This window comes from Herpailurus yagouaroundi, unplaced genomic scaffold (genome assembly GCF_014898765.1).
Source record: "Herpailurus yagouaroundi ecotype Mexico unplaced genomic scaffold, PumYag 191, whole genome shotgun sequence".
NCBI lineage: Eukaryota > Metazoa > Chordata > Mammalia > Carnivora > Felidae > Herpailurus > Herpailurus yagouaroundi.
The window spans coordinates 4,194,765-4,216,613 of record NW_024412422.1 but is presented as its reverse complement, the minus strand read 5'-3'; the positions used below and the strand labels follow the sequence as shown (position 1 = coordinate 4,216,613).

The 21,849-nt window shown below is 51.1% G+C and overlaps 1 protein-coding gene across 3 annotated transcripts in view; it reads right to left on the bottom strand.

Moving 5' to 3' along the window:
- Positions 1 to 21,849, bottom strand: part of PXN (paxillin) — a 59,591-nt gene that overhangs the window by 26,013 nt on the left and 11,729 nt on the right. Inside the window, exon 1 of one of the 3 annotated variants that reach the window (XM_040443704.1) lies at positions 21,661 to 21,824. The exons of the other annotated variants lie outside the window; for them this stretch is intronic. Within the exon in view, the coding sequence (XP_040299638.1) occupies positions 21,661 to 21,673 (13 nt within the window). The 5' untranslated portion in view covers positions 21,674 to 21,824. Of the gene's footprint in view, positions 1 to 21,660; positions 21,825 to 21,849 lie in introns of those variants that run through there. 3 annotated transcript variants of the gene reach the window in all.

The following is a 21,849-nucleotide window of genomic DNA, read 5'->3' as shown; positions in this document are numbered from 1 at the left end:
AGACTCTTGAGTGCATACTTCACAGTTCCTCACCCTTCCACACCTCCCTATCTTTTTGGTGAAATAGGCATCATAAATGGCTAAGGGTTGGCCCAAATAATCTTTCAAGATCTCTTTCAGCAATGAACTCTAATTCTTCTCCTTCCAGGATGAGAGGGAAGGGAGGGTGAAGGGAGGCAACAGAGAATACAGCAAAGGTCACCAGCCCAGGGCCTGCAGGCTGCACCCCATTCCCCACATGAATGTGGTTGTGCTTTTTCAGAAATCTGAGGCTGTCTTAAGAAATCAAGAGATTTCAGGGGTGCCTGGGTGGCTCAGTCAGTTGAGCGTCCGACTTCAGCTCAGGTCATGATCTCAAGGTTGATGAGTTCGAGCCCTGCATCGCGCTCTGTGCTGACAGCCCAGAGCCTGGAGCCTGCTTCAGATTCTGGGTCTCCCTCTCTCTCTGCCCCTCCCCTGCTCATGCTCTGTCTCTCTCTGTCTCAAAAATAAGATACACATTAAAAAAATATTTTTATTAAAGAAATCAAGGGATTTCACTAGAAGGCCAAGATTTCTGGCTTTCTGGGAGCAGTCAGAAGGGCTAGCAATACTGGTCTACTTTCCTGCCGGGCAACCACTGGCTGACACAATAAGATCTAGCTTTCCCCTTTGGCCTACTTCATCTGTGCACACACAACACGTGCCTGACCTCAGCAGGTATGTGAGTTTGCAATACAACGTAGTGTGGGTTTTGAAGTTGAACAACCTTGGCTCTGCCCCTTGCTAGCACCGCACCTCTGTGAGTTCATGAGTTTGAGCCCTGTGTCAGGCTCTGTGCTAACAGCTCAGAGCCTGGAGCCTGCTTCGGATTCTGTGTCTCCCTCTCTCTCTGCCCCTCCCCCACTCGCACTCTCTCTATCTCTATTTCAGGAAAAAAATATAGATAGATAGATAGATAGATAGATAAAAGAGACACAAAAAAGAAAGCATATCTGGCATATCACAGGCACACAGTCCATACACATCATGCCTACCTCCCTCACCAGGTGACAGCAGGTGACAGACAGGGGCTGAGTGGCTGTCCCACCCACAAAGCTGACATCCCTGACTGCCCCGACTGAGCAGGTGTGGGAGAGCACCCCACACTACAATCCATGAGCAACTGCAGAGAAGGCACTCTGAAAGATGTCAGGCGGGCCGCCCAATGCCACCACATGGCCCCCCAGATGTAGCTGTGAATACACAAGGGCCGATCGCTGGTCTGTGCCAACAGACTTTGGCTAAGAAGCTAACACCCTGGTGCAGGACCCAGTGAAATCTGTGATCTCTCTCCCTGGCTTCAAAGCCATCCCTGAGTTCAAAGACTTGCCAAGTAGGAACGTCCAGAGTGCCCTGTGCTCAGGGCACGGGGAGTTCAGCGCACAAAGCCCACAGGAGGAAGGGTACTCACCACTGGTCCTCCCAGGGGTCCGGCCCAAGTCCATCCTCCCAGCCCCACTACCATCTGCTCCCAACAATCCAAGTTCCACGGAAGGAGGCTAGGGATGGGCCAGGGCAGTCCCTGCCACACATGCCCGTCTAAGGACTCTAACTTCTAACTGGGCCAGACAGCTCGGCCTTTGGAGCAGCACTGACACGAGCCTGTCCCGGACTTCCTCCCGGGCCCCTGAGTGTCAGGCAGGAAATGCCCTTGCCTGCTCAGGTTGGCCTGCACCTCGCCCCACCATCCCCCTCCTCTTGCTGACTCAGCTCAGCGCCCCACCTGTGGGGCAAAGGGAGCCTTCATTCCCCCTTCCAGGGCAAGAGAGGCAGGGAGCCCCACAGCAAGGGAGCTTCACCTGGCACCAGAGGACTCACAGATGACCCTCTAGGGGATGTGCAGACCGCCTGAAATTATACACAGAACGTCTTGTGCGCATCCCCACAGCATTACTCTTGGGAGACAGTTCATAATATTCATGGTCCAAAGGGGTTGGGGATCCGCAGAGGTGAAACGATTGTGGAAAACAAGGGCTGACAGTGGCCACTCTGTACCTTCAACTCACTGGCAGGTCCTTTGAAGACAAGTCCAACTGCCTGGAGCTGAAGCAGCCTCATCTCTGCCTCAATCCCAGGGGACTGGAATTTCTGGAATGAGCCTTGCTGGGCACTGACCCAGGAAGTGCACATACACTCCTCTCCAGCAAAGGCACCACCATTCAGAAAGCACAAAATGGGAAGGGACGGCCCCATCTGGGTATCCAAGGCTAACCTTGAAAATGGGTGATTTCCACACACCTGTCCCACCTGCCTCCCCCGGCCCCTCCAGCCCTCTCCCTGGGTGCCATCTCGTCTTTACCAGTGGTGTCCCAATAATGTCCATCAGCAAGTACTATGCACAGATGCCATGCTGAGCACTGGGGGAACAAAGACACAGTGTCTGTCCCCAGGGAGCGCTAACCAGTCGAAGACCATCATAATCTGGGCAGAGGGAGAAGGAAGGAGGGGCTTTCCAGGCCCAGGAAGGAGCACAGGCAGACGTGAGAAACAGCCTGGCAGACAGAGGGGGCTGGAGCCCAGGGTACAAGCCCCAACTTGGTGGAAGAGGAGCAAGGACCCAAGGCCCGTTGTGGAGTCTGGACTTAGAAGGGCAAGCCATGCAAGGCTGTCGGCAGGGAACAGGGAAGGCAGGACCAGGCTTGCATTCTGGATCACTCAGGCAGTGTATACAGGAGAGAGGGGAAGGAGGGGGGCTTAGTTGGAGGAACGCTGTAGATAAGACTAGGTAAAATCAATGGGAACTGGTAATTGAGCAGCTCGGGAGAAAGAGGGAGGAACAGATGCCCCCCACGTTTGTTTCTTGTGGGAGGACGGAGTGTCCACCAGATGAGACTGCAAGACAGGAGGAGGAGCAGGATGAGGCAAAGGAGGAGCATGGAAGGGTCAGCAACCGAGGACAGGCAGGACACAGGGCCACTGAGCCAGGCCCCAGGGCCTTTCTTTTCCCTCGGCCATGTCACCTATGAATCTCTTAGGGGCCCAGAAGGTACCTGGTTGGGAAATGATACAGTACTGCTACTCCAGTTTGTTCTTCCATTGAAAAAACAGTGGTTTGCCCAGCCTGGCCCCCTGCAGGAGCCGTAAACCACAGGCAGTCTGCCTTGGGGGTCCTCAGAGTGACCAGTTAATACCATGGGTCCCCTCCCTTGGCCCACTTTTGGTGAAGTCTGTCCTGAAATCCAAATACAGAGGTAGTTCCATCCCCCAACAGTGCCCCCTCCGGAAGAGGGGCTAGGCCAAGCCTCTTATCACAGGAACCAGGCCTTCCTGCACATGAGCACACAGGCTCACCGCTGGGGCCAGCGGGCCCAGGACAAAATCTCAGGCCCCAAACTCTCAGGGAAATGCCTTTCTGGACTGGTCCAGGGCCCCAGCTAAGCCCAGGCAGTTTGCATAGACAGAGCTCAGCATCTGACCTGAGGATGAAAGGAGCCCCCAGAGGCTGGCCCAATCTCAGCTGTCATATCAAGGCCACCTCAAAAGATTGTGCCACTGAGGAAGCAAAGGCTGGTGACTGTCCTTGGCCTTCCAGCTCAGGCTGTTCGATTAGTTTGTAAGATCAGTTGGGAGACCACAGGGTGCCAAATCACAGCCAATAAACTTAGCACACATGCACAAAAGCCTCCTCCCTCCCAGTCCTTTGCACGTGTTGTTCCCTGTGCCTAGACCACCCTCTTGTCTTCTTTTCCAGGCTAAATCCTTTCTTATCCCTGGAGATTCATCACAGTTCAGTTCTTCTGCAACATGAGGATAAAAAGGATCTCCTTTGGGACACCTGGGTGGCTCAGTGGGTTAAGCATCTGACTGTTGGTTTTGGCTCAGGTCATGATCTCACAGTTTGTGAGTTTGAGCCCTGCATTGGGCTCTGCGCTGATGGTGCTGAGCCTGCTTGAGATTCTCTCTCTCCTTTCTCAGCCCCTTCCCCACTTGTGCACTCTCTCTCTCTCTCTCTCTCTCTCAAAATAAAAAAATAAACTTAGAAAAAAAAAAGGATCTGCTTTGCCTACCTTAAAAAAAAAAAAAAAGGAATGTGTGGTTTTCTATAAGAGATTCCCAAATCTTATTATGGAATGGCTATCTATTTAAAGGATGAAGGTTTGTGGCTTTTATAAATGTCAACATTCCAATTAAAATAAACACAACAAAGAGTCAGCTTAGGATACCATTTCCTTCAGGAAGCCCTCCATGACCACATTCTTTGCACAGGGTTCAAGGCCCCTCTCCTCTGGGTTCCCAAAGCACCATGCACCTCCCCTCTGAGAGCATATAAAGCATGTATCCAACTGGTAAGAACCGTCTGCCTAAGTGTCTATGTCCCACCAGCCTATGAGAGCTCAGGGAAGGCAGGAAGTGTGTCTTTATCTGTCTTCACCTCCTCACATTGAACAGAGCCCAGAACATAACAGGAGCTCCATGGACAAGTAGTAAACAAACGAATGACCCTGCCAAGCCCATGTGCTGCAGACATCTGCTTCACCACTTCAGTCTGCGCCTCTTCCAGGCCCTTCATGAGCACTCGCTACATGCAAAGCACAGTGAGGGTGAGCAGTGCATGCATACAGGACCCAAACCTCTCTATTCATCTAACACCGGAAATCTCCCTCTCCAGTGACCTAGTTACCCCCACCCCTCCCCAACCGGCACCATTCTCAACTTTAAAAAACAAAAGGACGGGGAGCCTGGGCGGCTCCCACATCGGACACATGTGTTCAAGCCCCACATCGGACTCCATGCTGACAGTGTGGAGCCTGCTGGGGATTCTCTTTCTCTCCCTCTCTCTCTAAATAAATAAATAAACTTAGGGGCACCTGGGTGGCTCAGTCGGTTAAGCGTCCGACTTTGGCTCAGGTCATGAGTTCACAGTTCATGGGTTCGAGCCCTGAGTCGGGCTCTGTGCTAACATCTCAGAGCCTGGAGCTTCCTTCAGATTCTGTGTGTCTCTCTCTCTGTCCTTCCTCTGTTAACGCTGTCTCTCTCTCAAAATAAATAAATAGTCAAATAAATAAATAAACTAAAAAAAAAAGGCGGGGGGGAACACTCCACAAGACTTTGTGGCCGGAACACAGCAGCCCCTTGTGGGTACTTAAGGTTTAAACTCACTGTATGGCTTGTCTAGCTTCCTCTGTGGGTGGGGGAGGAGGAGTTGGTGAGGTGGGCTGGCTCCCAGGAGGGAGGCACCTGGGCAACCCAGGCGGAGTCAGGACCTGGGACAAGGTGGCACCTTCATTTGGTGCTGGAGGAAGAGAGGAGGGGCATCAGCAAGCGACAGGGCAAGAAAGAGCAGGGAGAATGGCAGCCCTTAGGCCCAGCAGATCTTGTGGTGTCACGCCTCTCCCCATGGGGCAGTGGGGGCAGGAGACATATGCTGGGATGTGAAGATTTTCTGAAACGTGTGCCACTGGAATGTGTTAGCGACACCAGTCATGGGCTCTGCAGCCTGGAGTGGCTGATAACATCATTGATTATCATGACAGAGCCACAGATGAGCCGAACCACAAAGAACACACAGAAGACAGCAATGCTGGGGGAAGCTCTATGGGCAGGGAAAACCAGCCAGAAAAAAACAAGTTTTTTTGAAAAGGGAGAGGAAAGGGGGGAGAAAATGTTTTGCAAACAGTTTTCTTGATATCTTTAAAAGAAATTTTTTTAACGTTTATTTATTTTTGAGAGAGAGAGAGACAGAGCATGAAGAAGAGAGGGAGACACAGAATCCGAAGCAGGCTCCAGGCTCTGAGCTGTCAGCACAGAGCCCGACACAGGGCTTGAACTCACAAATTGCGAGATCAGGAACTGAGCCGAAGTCAGTCACTCAACTGACTGAGCCACCTGAGTATCCCCAGTTTTGTTAATTTCTTTAGATTATAAAAGACCTTTTTTTACAAAGGAACAGAGAGTACCAGAAACAGTAAATATGCCTAACAACATAGTGTGAGGTTTATGATATACTATACACCAAAGTAAAATTTAGGACAACAGTAACACAAAGGACAAGAAGGGGATATGACTCGAAGGTACACTGTGTATGAGTTACACCTGTATACCACACAGCAATCACTAAAAAGGTAAACCAATGAAGTATGGCTAAATAAGCCAATAGTGGAGATTAGATGGAATCCTAATATAAAAGAAAGCAGGAAAAGAAGAAAAAATAAAGAACAGAGGGTATAGGGGTGCCTGGCTGGCTCAATTGGTCGAACATCTGACTCTTGATCTCAGGGTCATGAGTTCAAGCCCCACACTGGGCATACAGCTTACTAAAAAAAAAAAAAAAAAAAAAAAAAAAAAAGGAATAGGGGCACCTGGGTGGCTGAGTTGGTTAAGCATCTGGCTCTTGATTTTGGCTGAGTCACGATCTCACAGTTCATGGTATTGAGCCCCATGTCTGGCTCTGCACTGACAGCACGGGGCCTGCTTGGTATTCTCTCTCCCTCTCTCTCTACCCCTCCCCTGCGTACACATGTGCTCAATCTCTCTCACTCAAAATAAATGAACTTAAAAAAAAAAAGGCAGAGATTGTAAGACTGGATAAAAATGCAAGATTCTGTATGTGCTATCTATATGAAACATTTTAATTACAAAGATACAGATAAGCAATTCTTACCAGTTTGATATGCATAAAAAAATGGAGAGGGGCGCCTGGGTGGCGCAGTCGGTTAAGCGTCCGACTTCAGCCAGGTCACGATCTCCGGTCCGTGAGTTCAAGCCCCACGTCAGGCTCTGGGCTGATGGCTCAGAGCCTGGAGCCTGTTTCTGATTCTGTGTCTCCCTCTCTCTCTGCCCCTCCCCCGTTCATGCTCTGTCTCTCTCTGTCCCAAAAAAATAAATAAACGTTGAAAAAAAAATTAAAAAAAAAAAACAAAAAACAATAGAGAAAAAAAAACATATCACACCAACAAGAAAGCTGGATTGGTTCTGTTACTATCAGATGTGGTAGGCTCCCAAGCAAGAATATTACCAGAGACAAGGAAGGATATTTCATAATGATAAAAAGGTTAATTCATCATGAATATGTAATAGTCCTAAATGCATATATATCTGGTAACAGAGCTTCAAACTAGATGAAGGAAAAATGGAGAGAATTGAAAGGAAAAAGGGACAAATCCAAAATCGGACACAGAGATTTCAACTCTCTAATTAAGATCAATAACTGGGGCGCCTGGGTGGCTTAGTCAGTTAAGCATCTGACTCTTGATTTCGGCTCAGCTCGTTATATGCCAGTTCATGGGTTTGAGACCCGTGTCTGGCTTGCGCTGAGAGCATGGTTCTTGGAATTGAGCCCCACATCAGGCTCTATGCTGACAGCTCAGAGCCTGGAGCCTGCTTCAGATTCTGTGTCTCTCTCTTTCTGCCCCACTCCCACTGGTGCGCTCGCTCTCTCTCTCTCTCTCTCTCTCTCTCAAAAATAAACATTTAAAAAAATTTTTTAAATAAAAAAAGAAAGAAAGAACCCAAGAACTGGAAAGCAACAAGACACTGGGCCAACAGACTGCTTGCTGGTCTGAGGAACACAAGGGACCCCAGACTTTTGTTCACCAAAGCAGAGGGGCTGAGGGGTGGCCACAAAGCAGGAAAGGCTCCCTTCCTTTTGCTGGGCCCACCAACCTCCCCTGGAGGGAGGAAGGCACTTCAGCTCACACCACAATCCCCAGTGGTTTTCTGGGGATTTTTTTTTTAACGCATATTTATTTATTTTTGAGAGAGAGAGAATGTGTGCAAGTAAGGGAAGGGCAGAAAGAGAGGGAGAGAGAATCCCAAGCAGGCTCTGCACTGTCAGCACAGAACTCGACATGCGGCTCAATCCCAAGAACCATGAGATCATGATCCGAGCTGAAATCAAGAGTTGGACATTTAACCAACTCAGCCACCCAGGCACCCCTAGAAAAATAAACTTTAAAAGCAATGAAGGGGTGCCTGGGTGGCTCAGTCAGTTAAGCGCCAGACTTCGGCTCAGGTCATGACTTCACAGTTTGTGGGTTCAAGTCCCGTGTCAGGCTCTGTGTTGACAGCTCAGAGCCTGGAGCCTGCTTCAGATTCTGTGTCTCCCTCTCTCTCCCTCTCTCTCTCTCTGCCCCTTCTTGGCTCACACTCTGTCTCTCCCTCTCTCTCAAAAATAAATAAACACTTAAAGAAAAAAAAAAAAAAAAGCAATGAAGAGGGCGCCTAGGTGGCGTACTCAGTTAAGCGTCAGACTCTTGATCTCGGCCCAGGTCATGATCTCACAGTTCGTGAGTTCAAGCCCTACATCAGGCTCTGCGCTGATGGTGCAGAGCCTGCTTGGGATTATGTTTCTCCCTTTCTCTGACCCTCCCCTGCTTGTGCTCTCTCCCTCTCTCTCTCAAAATAAATAAATAAACTTAATTAAAAAAAATTTTTTTTAAAGCAATGAAGAGACATAAACTAAAAAGAACTGAAAACAGGTATGCAAATAAAAACTTGAACACAAAGGTTCACACAAGCACAATAGCAAAAAGGTGGAAACTACCCAAATGTCCATCAACTGATGAATGAATAAACAAAATGCAGTATATATCCATACAACGTAATATTATTCAACCATAAAAAGGAATGAAATATTGATTCATGCTACCAACATGCATGAACCTCAAAACTATTACACTGAATGAAAGAAGCCAATCACAAAAGGCCACATTTTGTAAGATTCCACTTATATGAAACATCCAGAACAGGCAAATCCATAGAGACAGAAAGCAGATTAGTGTTTGCCAGGAGCTGGGGGAGGGGGGAAGGGGGGAAAGACTGCTGAATGGTTACAGGGACTCCTTTGGGGGTGATGAAAATGTGCTGGGCTAGACAGAGGGGATGACTGCACAGACTGTGGATGTACTAAATGCCACAGAATTGTACACTTTATTTTTTTTAATGTTTATTTATTTTTTGACAGAGAGACAGACTCCAAGCAGGAGAGGGGCAGAAAGAGAGGGAGACACAGAATCCGAAGCAGGCTCCAGGCTCTGAGCTGACAGCAGACAGCCCAAGGTGAGGCTCAAACTCACGGACCCTGAGATCATGACCCGAGCTGAAGTCAGATGCTTAACCAACTGAGCCACCCAGGCGCCCCTGAATTGTACACTTTAAAATGGTTAGTTGTATGTTATGTGAATTTCATCTTAATTAAAAAAAAAAAACACAACACAGTGAAGGGTATGTGAATCATATGTATGCTTACATATTTATAAATGTACAGAAAATGGCTGGGAAAGATACACACCAAACTATTAACAATAGTTACTAGTTACCCCTGGTGGGAAAAGGACAAAGGACTTTCACTCCTGTATCTTTTTTTTTTATATATGTATATATAATAAGCATGTATCTTTTCAACATAAAAACTCTTACAAAAGGAAATAACAGTATCAGATACAAAATGGCTTGAGAAGGGTCCCTAGAGAAAAGAAAGCTTAGGGCTACACTGTGGCAAGGTGTGTAGTTCTAGAAATGAGGGAAACTAGGACCCCACATATTCCCCAAAAAGGGCAAGAAAGAGGAAAAAGCACGGGTCTGCTCTGCCTCTAAGTGTCCTGGACAAATGCTTTCTCCCCAGAGGACCTAAGTTTGCCCACCTATAAAACACATGGATTGAACCTTATAAACGATTTCCCAATGTTTTTACACTGTTATTTTCAATTTTTTAAAAAGCTGGGGTGCCTGGGTGGCTTAGTAAGTTCAGCGTCTGACTCTTGGTTTCAGTTCAGGTCACCATCCCACGGTTCATGAGTTTGAGCCCCAAATTGGGCTCTGCACGGACAGTGTGAAGCCTGCTTGGGATTCTCTGTCTCCCTCTCTACCCCTCCCTCTCTCTCTCTCTCTCTCTCTCTCTCTCTCTCAAAAATAAATAAATAAACTTTTCTTTTTTAAGCCACAAAACTCCTTGTGCAATTGCAGTCTTTGATAAAAGTCCACTATATGAACTGATAAAAAGTGAGTCACTCTCACTGAGGAAGTTGATGGGCTGAAGATGCCCACACACACCCAGAGGGGATACCCTAAGACTCTTTCCAGTTCCGGAAGCGTCGGGAAGGGTCTATGGAAGACGGGATCAGTCCAGAGCCACAGAAAGGCGAGCACTGACCGATCACACCCAACAGAACACTCAGAGGACAAATCTCACGGGCAGAAGGAACAGGGAGAGGAGGAAGGGCATGGCAGAGGTGACGTCTAAGCTAGAGACGCCAAAAGGCACTGCTACCAGCCAACAAACCAGCAAACCAAGGGTCCCCTGGGGACAGATGGACTAGGACACCCCCGGCCCCCGAGCCTGTGCACGAAGCCAGGCAGAGAACAGCTGTCTCCAGGTCAGTGTTCCTGCTGCTCTTGGGGCACAAACAGGATGTTTGGAAGCAGATGACCACAAGTAACCACAGGAAGCTGTGACAACCACCTCCAGGTGACACTTCTCTTCTTTCCCCAGCTTGTTTCCCGCGTGACTGCCCCAGGCAGGCAAAAAGACTTCAAGTGCCGACTTCCCAAGAGCGAGAAGGGGCAGGAATCCTTGGAAAGTTCAGGATAGAGGAGAGGAGGCCATCTGAGGTGGTGAGGCAGAGAGGAAATGAGGCCACCCCACTATCCCTGCAGCTCACCCCACGGGTGCAGCTAGGCTGACACTGCTGAGAAACGGTAAGGAAACCACACATCCACTCGTGCGGCCAAGACAGGCAGCCTGTGACCAAGCAAGAACTTTCCAAGAAGGGTAGCATGTGACCAAGCAAGCCCAGGAAGGTAGCCACGTCAGGTCTGTGAGGCGCGAGTGTGGTTTTCCAGAAGCCATGGCCTCTCCTTCAAGCCCAGCCCAGAGGGGCCAGCCTGACTTGGCTGTCCTGGAGCTTAGCAGTGATGAGAACCCACCCCAGTGGGTCAGCCAGGCCAGGAGTTCAGGGGTGGGGGATGGTAAATCCAGAGGAAACCAAGAGCAGGCTGTGGGACACTCCCATTTCCACCTAAGCAAGAGGAATGTTCCTGGAAACAGAGAGCAAGGAAAAGCCTGGCCGGGACTCTCTGAGCCATTTCTACCTCCTAATGGGGCCCAGGGCTGACCTAACAGATCAACTGCCCCTAGAAAGGCACAGAGGCAGGCAGGGCAGCCCAACCAGTGAGCCAGCTTCTTGCTATTAGCTGGGCTCACTCAACTGACAAAAACCTCAGTTCATGGTCCAAAAAAACCAAACTCTCCCTTTCTCTACTGCTCATAGGAGCCTCAGTGGCCAAGACCCATCCTTCGAGGCTTTGTAGGTGTCACGGAGCATCTTTCACTGGCTCTCTGTGACACCTCTCAAACATTAGTGTTAGATAAGCAATTAGTACAAATCAAGCCACGGAATGACCTCCTTCCCCAGCCACTTCCGCCCCAAAGCCACCAAAGAGGCTCTGGGGAAATGAAATGTCATTTAACCAAAACCCAACTTGACACCCCTAGCACTAGGGAACAGCCATGCCGTCCGCAGAGCTGCGCTCCCGGGCTTCTACCCCACGGGGCCAGAAGAGTCCCAAATCACAACCTCCCAGGAGATAACCCATGTGAGATTCTTCCCTCACACCAAGCTGAATGGTCAACCCGGCTCATGTGCACTAAATGTTCACCACCAAGGACGCAGCAAGCACAGGCAGCAGACTGGTGAAGTGGAGGGGTGACAGAGAAAGCCAAGGCCCCAAAGCGATATCTAGATTTGTCCAAGGAGGAATCGTAATAACAATCGTTACTATTTATTAAGTGCTTTAAGGCATCTCAAGAAATGTGCCTGTTTCACCGAGGCTATGGGTGTAAGGTGACAGGCCACAGTCACACAGTTAGCAAGTGGCAGTAATGATTCAGACCCTGGAGTGGCTGATGTCAGAGCCTGCCTTCTGCCCATGGCACTAGACTGCCTCCCCACCAACCCAGAACCCAGAGGGTCTCTGGCTCAGATTCTCCAGCAGAAGAGGCGTGCTGGAGGTCTGGCATCACAGGGGGTGTCTGCAGTTCATACCCATTTAATCATCAACCACCGTCAAATATTAAGCAACTGCAGACAGCGTAGCTGTCCTTGGCACTTAGCACACAAGACCCTCTCTTGAAGGGGCCTACCAGGCAGAGGGGAGACCAAAGAAGCCCCGTTTACATAGATTTGTTACACTGCCATGGGTGAGTCAAGAGGTTGGCTGGTCTGAACCAGAACAAAGCCGTCTCAAGGTGGCAGCTGCAGAGACCTTCCAGGAGGAGGAAGAGGGGAGATTGGTGAGCAGGAGGGGAGACAGACAGGTGAGGAGGCAATTTTCTGCAACTTGGACAAAGATCCAGACTCTGTGTGGAGCTAAGTGCTTGGAAGTGGTCAGAAGTCACATCTAACTCAAGAATGCAGTTTGAGAAAGCCTCTAGATGGGGCGCCTGGCGGGCTCAGGCGGTGGAGCACGGGACTCTTAGTCTCAAGGTTGCGAGTTCGAGCCTCGCAAGGGGGTAGAGATGACTTTTAAATAAATAAATAAATAAATAAATAAATAAATAAATAAATAAAGTCTCAAAAAAGTTAAAAAAGGAAACCACTGAGACTTAGCAACCCCGTGTTTGCTATAAACCCAGGGCAGAAAGACAGAATTTTTTTTTTTAATGTTTATTTATTTGGGGGGTGAGGTGCAGAGAGAGGGGGACAGAGGATCCGAAGCAGGCTGCAAGCTGAGAGCAGGGGGCCCGATGTGGGGCCTGAACTCAAGAACCATGAGGTCATGACCTGAGCCGAAGTCAGCTACTTAAGCAACTGAGCCATCCACACGTCCCTGTACTGTATTTATATATTAAAAAAAAAAAAAAAAAAAGCCATGTATAAGTTGACCCACACATTCAAACCTGTGCTGTTTCAGGGACAACTGTAATTTGGAATAATTTTTTAAGATTTTTTTAAAAGTTTATTTATTTATTTTATGGGGCGCCTGGGTGGCTCTGTCGGTTAAGCGTCCGACTTCGGCTCAGGTCATGATCTCGCGGTCCGTGAGTTCGAGCCCCACGTCAGGCTCTCTGCTGACCGCTCAGAGCCTGGAGCCTGTTTCAGATTCTGTGCCTCCCTCTCTCTGACACTCCCCCATTCATGCTCTGTCTCTCTCTGTCTCAAAAATAAATAAATGTCAAAAAATAAATAAATAAAAGTTTATTTATTTATTTTGAAAGAGACAGAGACAGTGTGAGTGGGGGGAGGGGCAGAGAGAGAGGGAGAGAGAGAATCCCAAGCAGGCTCCTCGCTGCCAGGGCAAAGCCCCACGAGGGGCTCCAACTCAGGAAACCATAAGATCGTGACCTGAGCCAAAACCAAGAGTCCTACACTTAACTGACTGAGCCACCCAGGAGCCCCTAGGACATTTTTAAATACTACGAAGGCCAAGCAGGCCAAAATCCAACCTGTGATTCCAGTATGAAGAACCAAAACGAGAATGGGTTCGGTGCCAGAATATCTAAGGTCAGGCTCTAAGGTCAAGCTCTTGCATCAGGATTTGTGGTGACACTGGGTGTGTCTGCTTCCTCGGAGTCCCTTGAGCGGCAGTTACAGCTTTCTCCTCTGTAACAGGGAAAACTATCTCTCACCCCAAAGGGTTTTTGTCAGAATCGTATCAAAAATGAGGAAGCACGTGAAAATGTTGCCTAAATCTCAAAGTGTTGCACAAAGGCCCATGATTTCACACAGGCCCAGAGAAGAGAGGGGACAGTAACAGAGAAAGTAGACAATGGATGAGGCCAAGAAGAGAGAGTGAGAAGGAAATGAGCTGGGTCTTTGCTGGCGTGCAGGCCGGAAGAATCTGCACAATAGAATCCACGTCAGGGGTGGAAATATAAATTTAGGAGTCGCCAACACACAAGTGAAAAAAGAGGTCACGCAAGCAGATAAACTGACCTAGGTACCTAGGAGAAAAACAAGGAGCCAGCAGAAGCCTCTGGAATAACACAGAGGTGCACCCCCACAAAGGGATCAGAGAAGGAATCTGGGGGGTGGAGGGGTCTGTAGAGAAGCGGATCTCAAGGGAGGGAGGAGGAAATATGGCCACTAAAGGATAGGATGTAGGGGCGCCTGGGTGGCTCAGTCAGTTAAGCATTTGCCTTCAGCTCAGGTCCTGATCTCATGGTTTGTGAGTTCGAGCCCCACATCGGGCTCTCTGCTGTCCACAAAGAGCCCACTTCATATCCTCTGTCCCCTTTTCTCTCTGCCCTTCCCCAACTCGTTCTCTCTCTCTCTCTCAAAAAAAAAAAAAAAAAATGGGATGCATTCTTAGCAAAAGAGAAAACATGAACGAATGGTTCAAGCTGTGTTAAAAACAAAAAAGGAGCAAAGAAGGGATGAGGAAGTTGGAAAGAGCAGGCAGGTAAAGAGAGGGAACCAGAAGAAAAAGGGACCCACAGATGGCTACATGGGGTCTACCCTGAAGGGGTGTATGGGGGGAGAGAGGCACCAGAGGTCATAACAGGTGTTGGGGTGGAAAGAGATGTGTGGGGCGAATGAACAGACAGCCAGGGAGGGTGTCCCTGCTGTGTGCCACACACTCCCGCATCCCTCGTCTCCCGCGGACTCAGGAGGCAGGAGGCAGGAGGCAGGAGGCAGCCACCTTCCAACAGGACTTTTCTGTTGTCGGGAGACCCAGGTCTCCATAGCTCATTCGAAAGGATACACAGACTGCCGTCCAGAGGAGTCTCGGCAGTCTGAGGATCCGTGAGCTAAACCGAAAAGAGCCCCCCAGAGGCTTCCACCCACCTCCGAACTCACCCAGGGTTCCACTATTCAAAACAGCTGGAAATGTGCGCCCCCCTCTCCCCAAGAAGAAAACAGAACAGAACGTGGCTGTCTCTGCCAAGTGAGTTCTGAATAAGCTGCATTCCATTTCATTAAAACAATTACCTGAGTCCCAGCCAAGAATTACATACAGCTTCCTCACAGCACCACCCCTCCCCCCCCATAAAACACACATCGTGCTGCGTTTCAAACAGGCAGAGAAAGGCCATGACGCACCACTCTGAGAGCTCACTAGGAAGATCCCTCGGTCCCTACCAAGTGGCCAGCCTCTGCATCCTTGCATGCCGGCAGACGGACACGAGTCTCGAAGAAGACCCTGGACTGAAGTGCTCCCCTTACAAGAGTCTGCCCAAAATGTTTCTAGTGGGCACCAGGGCCTCAAAGCCAAGGGGGCTGCTGGCACCGGAATCCAGCTCTTTCTCCCCAGCAGATGGGAGGCCCAAGTGGCCCAGCCTTGAGTCAGCACAGAACAAGAGGGACCTGGGAGTGGGGATTCCAGGAGTGGGAACCTGAAGTCTGGAGAACCGGACGGCTAGATCTGGGCTGCAAGCAAGAGCCCGGGGCCACTCTGGCCCATGCTGCCCACAGGCTAGTGGTGTCCTTTTGGCCACAGATAAGAGGTTCATGATGTGAAGCAAATGGCATTTCACCCCCTCCCCCAGGCTCCAGCTGCCCAGAGGCTCTTCTGTAAAGGCCTTGCTCTGCATCCCACCCAGGCAACCCTCTCCAAACTCCAAAGCAGAGCCCAGCATCCCCCTTGCCCTGACCCTGGTCTCACTAATGTCACCACACCCAAAATAACCCCGGAGGCTGCCTCCACACTGTGGAAGCTGTCTGCCTCTGGCTGGCCCTGTCCTTTTTTCTGCACAGGTCGCCATGGCTATGTGCCCCCACCCGAGCTGAGCGTTAGTTACCAGTCATTCTCATCCCAGGCCCCCTTGGCTCCTGTCTACCCACGCAGTCACCGCCTGCACAGAGTCACGGGAGGCCAAGAGTCACAGGTAGACACTTATGAACACCCCTGGCTGAATAACCCTGAGCCCACTAAGGAAAAAAGCAGTGTCTTCTTACTTTTTCCAACTTTTTTTCATGAAAGTGTCTAAACATACAGAGAAGTTGAAAGACCAATACAATTCAGTCATTAATGTTTTGCCATTCTAGGGGTGCCTGGGCGGCTCAGTTAAGTGCCCAACTCTCGATCTCCACTCAGTCCACGATCTCGAGGTTTGTGAGATGGAGCCTCACGTTAGGCTCTGCACTGACAGTGAGGAGCCTGCTTGGGATTCTCTCCTGCTCTCTCTGCCCCTCTCCTGCTCGTTCTCTCCCTCCCTCTCTCCCTCTCACTCTCTCTCTCAAAAATAAATAAAAGCATTAAAAACTTAAAAAAAAAATTTTGCCATTTTATATAAACACACATACATGTGCTTAGGAGCTCTCTCTGTATATACATATGTATACATCCACTTTCTTTATTCCACCATTTAAAACGGAGTTGCAGACATCCTGACATTTTACTCCCAAATACTTTTAACATGCACCTAACAATGACAATATTCTCCCATAAAACCACAATACCACAATCACACAAGAAATAAGCATTAAAAGGCTGTCTTTAAGGGAAAACTTGGCCACCGGGGGCTCTGCAGGGCCTGGCCAACCACACATTCAGCCTGGGCCAGTGGGCCCAGCATCCACGGCCTCCCTGGAGAGGCCATCCCTCAGCCCCACTGGTTAGGCAATCAATTTGTTAGTTGGAAGACTCATCAGGACATGAATGCACATTTCAGGCCAGATGTGAGACTCCCAACAAGACCCCAACTGAAGAGGAAAAGTGGACGTAGGGCTGAGGAGGTTCTGGGCCTATCCTGAGTGAGGAGATACCCCTTTTCATCAGGTGCTTTGTCAAGGCTTCTGGGAAAACTCAGCCCCCTAATTCTTTCTCTCTGTCTCTCCCTTCCAGAGTACGTCTTCAATTCTCCTCCTTAAAAGTTTTCAACAGGGGCGCCTGGGTGGCGCAGTCGGTTAAGCGTCCAACTTCAGCCAGGTCACGATCTCGCGACCCGTGAGTTCGAGCCCCGCGTCAGGCTCTGGGCTGATGGCTCAGAGCCTGGAGCCTGTTTCCGATTCTGTGTCTCCCTCTCTCTCTGCACCTCCCCTGTTCATGCTCTGTCTCTCTCTGTCCCAAAAATAAATAAACGTTGGAAAAAAAAAAATTAAAAAAAAAAAAAGTTTTCAACAACTTTCTGCTCTGGAAAAGGGTTGGTGCAGCAAAGGACAAACACCTGAATGAAGACAGGAGCAAATCTCTATGGAGAAGGGGCACAGAGAGCTTGATTCCAACCAGAGAAGCCACAGGGAACAGGAAGGAAGAAGACGGATGTGGGACACCGAACAGAGGATGAGGCGTGTGGGGAGGAGCCAGGAAAGATGTTTAGCATCTAGAAATGTAACACAATCAAACCAACAGGCAACCAAGATCCGATCCAGTATCACGAGCAGAGGTGTAAAAATGGTTACAAGCCCGACTCTGCATTTAAACCCCAGCCCTGCTATTCTCTAGTTAACAGAACTTGGGCAAGGGGGCTAACCCTCTCTGTGCCTCAGTTTGCCCATCTGTAAAATGGGTAGTAGTAGTAGTACTAAGAACAGAACCTGTGCTTCCTGTGGCCAACATGAGTCAATGAAACAATGTGTGTAAAGTGCCCAGCACAGTGCCTGCACATAATAAGTGCTCATTAAACATTTAAACATTATGAGAAAGAGTTCTACGGATGTTTGTTATTAGTGAAGGCGCTGAGACCAGGACAACACAGGGAAGAGCTGGAACGAGTGTGAAGGTAGGAGGAAGTCTTTCAACTCTCTGGCCTTGGAGCAAGGTAACAGGCCCTTGCCAGGTCAGCACACTCCATGCAAAACGTGAACATGGCGGAGAGGCGCTGCGTGAGTGCCTCAGCGGTAATTCTGGCTTTTCGTAGGCCTCTCCTGCCAAGGACCCCCCCAGCCTCTCAATGCAGGGCCATCACTGGGGAAGCTGGAGGCAGTGCTTCGATGTTCTCTTGGAAGACCTCCAACCCACAATGGCAGAGCAGCCCAAACCTCTCCACACTGGGCTGAGGCTGTCCAGACAGCAGACAGCTAAGCACAACAGAAAGGGCACCTGCTTAGGACTCAAACACACCAGGGTCTGGAGCCCAGCTCTGCACCTCACTGGTGCATTGCCCAGAAGATCTGGTGTTGACGAAGAACACAACATCACTCCACAGCTGCCCCTGCCACAGGCCCAGCAGCTGGATGCCCTGACCCTGGCCTAACACACAGAGACACCACAGACAGACAAGCCCGAAGTCCAGACTTTCCATGGAAACAGGGAGGCTCCGTAGTCCGGAATGCCCCAAGCAACTCCCCTGCCCCCCTAACACTCCCCCTAAGGACAATGAGGCACTGTTTTTCAGAGGGTCCAGACTGCTGAGAAGCTGAAGGAAGACATGTCCAGATTCTAGAAGCAACTGGGCATTGCCAACAGCTGGCTGTCCCCCCTAGAAGAGATGGGAAGGCAAAGCTATCAAGGTCTGAATTGGACCCACCCTTTGCCACAGAGGCCATTTCCTCGGGATGGCCCCCAGCACACAAATTTCAAAGGTAACTAGCAATTACTCAGCAGCCTCAAGGCTCATCCTCCGGTTAGTCACCTCACTGAGCATTTAACCTTATTATGATTTTGATGACTAGATCTGGAATTGGGTCAGTCTGGGTTCCAATCCCAGCTCCCCCCAGTGAACCTCCCAGAGCTCAGGTTTCCACATCTGTACAGTGGAGATAAAACATCTCTCTCTCTCTCTCTCTCCCCCTCGGAATGGCGGTGATCATACCCATAAAGTGCTGAGTCTGATGCCTGTCTCCCATCAAGCACACGTGACTATTACTGGACCGCAGCTGTGGTCACAGCCCCCCAAGTGCACTAAGGAACATGAACGAGGGAGAGTGAGGAGTTGGGTCGGAAACGGTAATCAGAGTGCATCTCAGTGTTGTGGGAGCTCTGTCCAGGAAACTCCAGCCAGAACTCAACAGGGCGAACTCCGGGCCAAACCAGCGTCTAAACAGTAATGGGAAAAGCCACCAGCAGCCACCCCGCAGCACGAAGCAGAGAGAACACACAGGCAAGGGCAGTGTTGATGTTTTTCTGCCCAAAGAGCTATAAACTCGTAACTTATTAAACAGCACGTGGTGAGTCTGTCACCAGCAGCTAAGGGGAGAGAAGAGTTCCCCAATTTTTGTTTTGAGACCCAAAAAAACAAAGTCACAGCAGAGTCTCTGCCCCCCTCTAGCCTTGCCACAGGACAGACCATAAACTCTCCCATTTCAGGGACCAGGAGGCTCACAGCTGAAAGCACTCTCAGGAGAAAAATCAAAATAAGCAGCCTGGCCTTTGTGTCCACCCAAACTAAGGAAAACAGCTGACAGGCAGTGTGTTGAGCAGCCATCCAGACAGCTGATGGGGCCTGAGCACAGAGGCAAATTCCTCTCCCCTTCCTGCTCGCCCCATTGCTCCCACCCCGGGGCTCTGGGACTCCAGGGCAGCCAGGCGTGGCTGGCCTCCCGGGAGCTGAGGCCCAGGAAGTCCGGCCGCCCGGAAACAACTGCGGAGTCTGTGCTGGAAGGCGGCAGAAGTTACAGGTGGCAGCCGTCACCCCCTGAGACTCCTCCTTCACATGCTGCCTACCCCCCTCCTCAGGAAGAAAGGCCTCTCGGTCCATGAGAGCTGCGGGACCGGGCTTCTCTCTAGTCATGGTTTTGTCATTCTGTGGCTGTGCAGCCTTGGGCAAGTGAATCACCCTCTCTGACTCCCAGTTTTTCCCATTCATAAAAGGCAGGCAGTGATGACAGCAGTGGCCCTAAGGGGCTCTTATGAAGGGCTGCTGTGAGAGCGGGACATGCTGAGGTACGGGGAAGCCCTCCATAAACTGCAAATTTCAATTCCTGTCACCCCCTATACCACTCTCCTCTCTTTCCCTGAGACTAGCTCAGTCTCCTGGCCCCAAATGGAAGACCATCAGGGGACAGGAATTCTGGACTCCAACAGCAAACTCTACAAAACCTTCTCGGACCTTCAAACAGCACTGTGTGGAAGGGACTGCACAGAAGCAACAGCACCACATCAGCATTTTAGAAACTGTAACTCTGCTCCCCAGTTCCTGCTGGGAAAGCATTGAGACTTTCAGATCCTGATTCAAAACCTATCCCCCCAGCCTCCTTTCAGCTTATCTTTTATGTGGGGGGGGGGGGGGGGGAACCTGCCTGCAAGGCACGCCAACCTGGTGTTGGAAAAATGGGTGCCAAGCCTGACCCGAAGGCAGAGAACTATGCTTGGCAGCCATCGCACTCCACAAAACAGGCAGGACTGGACGCCATCCCCAGCGCCGGGATCTCTCAGCAGCGCCCTGATCTTTTTCAAAAGGAAGCTGGCGGTCCTCCTCCCTGTCCGCTTGGAAGTCCAGTACCTACAAATAGCCAGTCTTAACTTAGTGCCCTGTGCGCTTGGGGGAGGCCCGTCAGTGCTGTCTGATGAATCTGCTCCTCAGAGCCTGGGACAGAGAAAGCATCAATGGTCACACAAGCCACCCACAGTCCAGAGAGGGAAGACAAGGCTCCTACAGAGAAGAAACTCCCCCCCCCCTCACCTCCCCAGCTCGGAGGCCCTCCAGCTACAGGCATGAAGGGGAGGGACAGACAGTGAAGAAGTGAATCCTCTCACCATAGGGTTCAGGCCACTCAAGGCATTCCTAGAACCCTGGCCTCAACCCCCTCGGGTTTCGTGTCTGGTTTCAGGAGATACTTTCCCCTGCCCTAACACCAGGTCTACACAGCACTGAAAAGGGTAGTTTTGGAGCTCCGATAACAAGAAAACAGTAAAACTCTGTTCTGGGCATCCTGTCCTCTTTACCTGCGTGGCCTCCAGCAAGGTTTGATGATAGGGGATGGGGGGAACTCTGCCAGCCCCCGACAAGTCCAGAGATGGCCATACCTCGGGGCCCACTTCCCACTGCATTCCCCTGGCACTGCACCAGAATCTGGGAGTGGGGGAAGAATCATGTCTCCCCAGCTTACTCTTCTAGGATTAGGCTGATCTGTGATAGGAAAGGGGAGGGGCTGGCCCACAGAGTGGACAGGACAGTCAGCGAAATGGAGTGAGCAGCCCATGAAACAGGGTGCCCAGACCTGGGGTGGGGGGGTGGTTAGTGGGGACAGATGAGAAACTTGTCTTTGTGGGGGTGTGGTCATCGGAGGCTCATCTCTAACTTGTGAAATGAAAAGGGTGGGCTTGGAGGGGCTATCCCTGAAGTGGGGGTGCCAGTCTGTGAAGTGGGGGTCCTCAAAGGGGTGAGAGTAGGTCCTGGAAATGAGGGACCAACCAGGAGTTCAGGCAGCTGTTCCCCGAGTTGGGCGGCCGATCAGTGAAGTAGGGGGTGAGGGAACCCCTCTGTGAAGGGAGGGTCCCACAGCGGGGGGGGGGGGGGGGGGGGTGCTGTGCCGGCAGCGGGGGTCCGTCCCTGGGGCGGACGGGGCGGGTCCCCGAGGCGCAAGCTGGCCCCTGAGGCTGGTCTGGGAGATGGGGGTGGGTCCCCGAGGTCCCGAGTCCGGAGGTGGAGCCGTCCCCGAGGCGGGGGGTGGCGGCTGTGAGGACCGCGGCGGGGCCGGCCTGGCAAAGGACTCAGGCCGGGCCCGGGATCCCGGCCCAGCGGAGCTCCATCAGGCAGCGAGCAGAGCCAGGACCCGGGCCGCCGGAGGAGGGATCCCGCAGCCCCCGCCGCCAGCTCGCTCCCGCCCGGGAGGCCGCGCGCCCCTCGCACCCTCCTTCCTCGACCTCCCGCTCACTCACCGAGGTCGTCCATGGCGGGACCGCGGGCGCCGGGAGCCGGCTCGGCGTCGCGCTCGCTGCCAGTCCCGGGGCCGCTCCTCTCCGCCCCGCAACTTTTCCGCCGCGAGCCTCGGCCCGGAACGGAACGAGCCGCCGCCGCGCGCCCCCGCGCCCGCCGCGTGCCCCGCCCCCGCGAGCACGCGCGCCCCG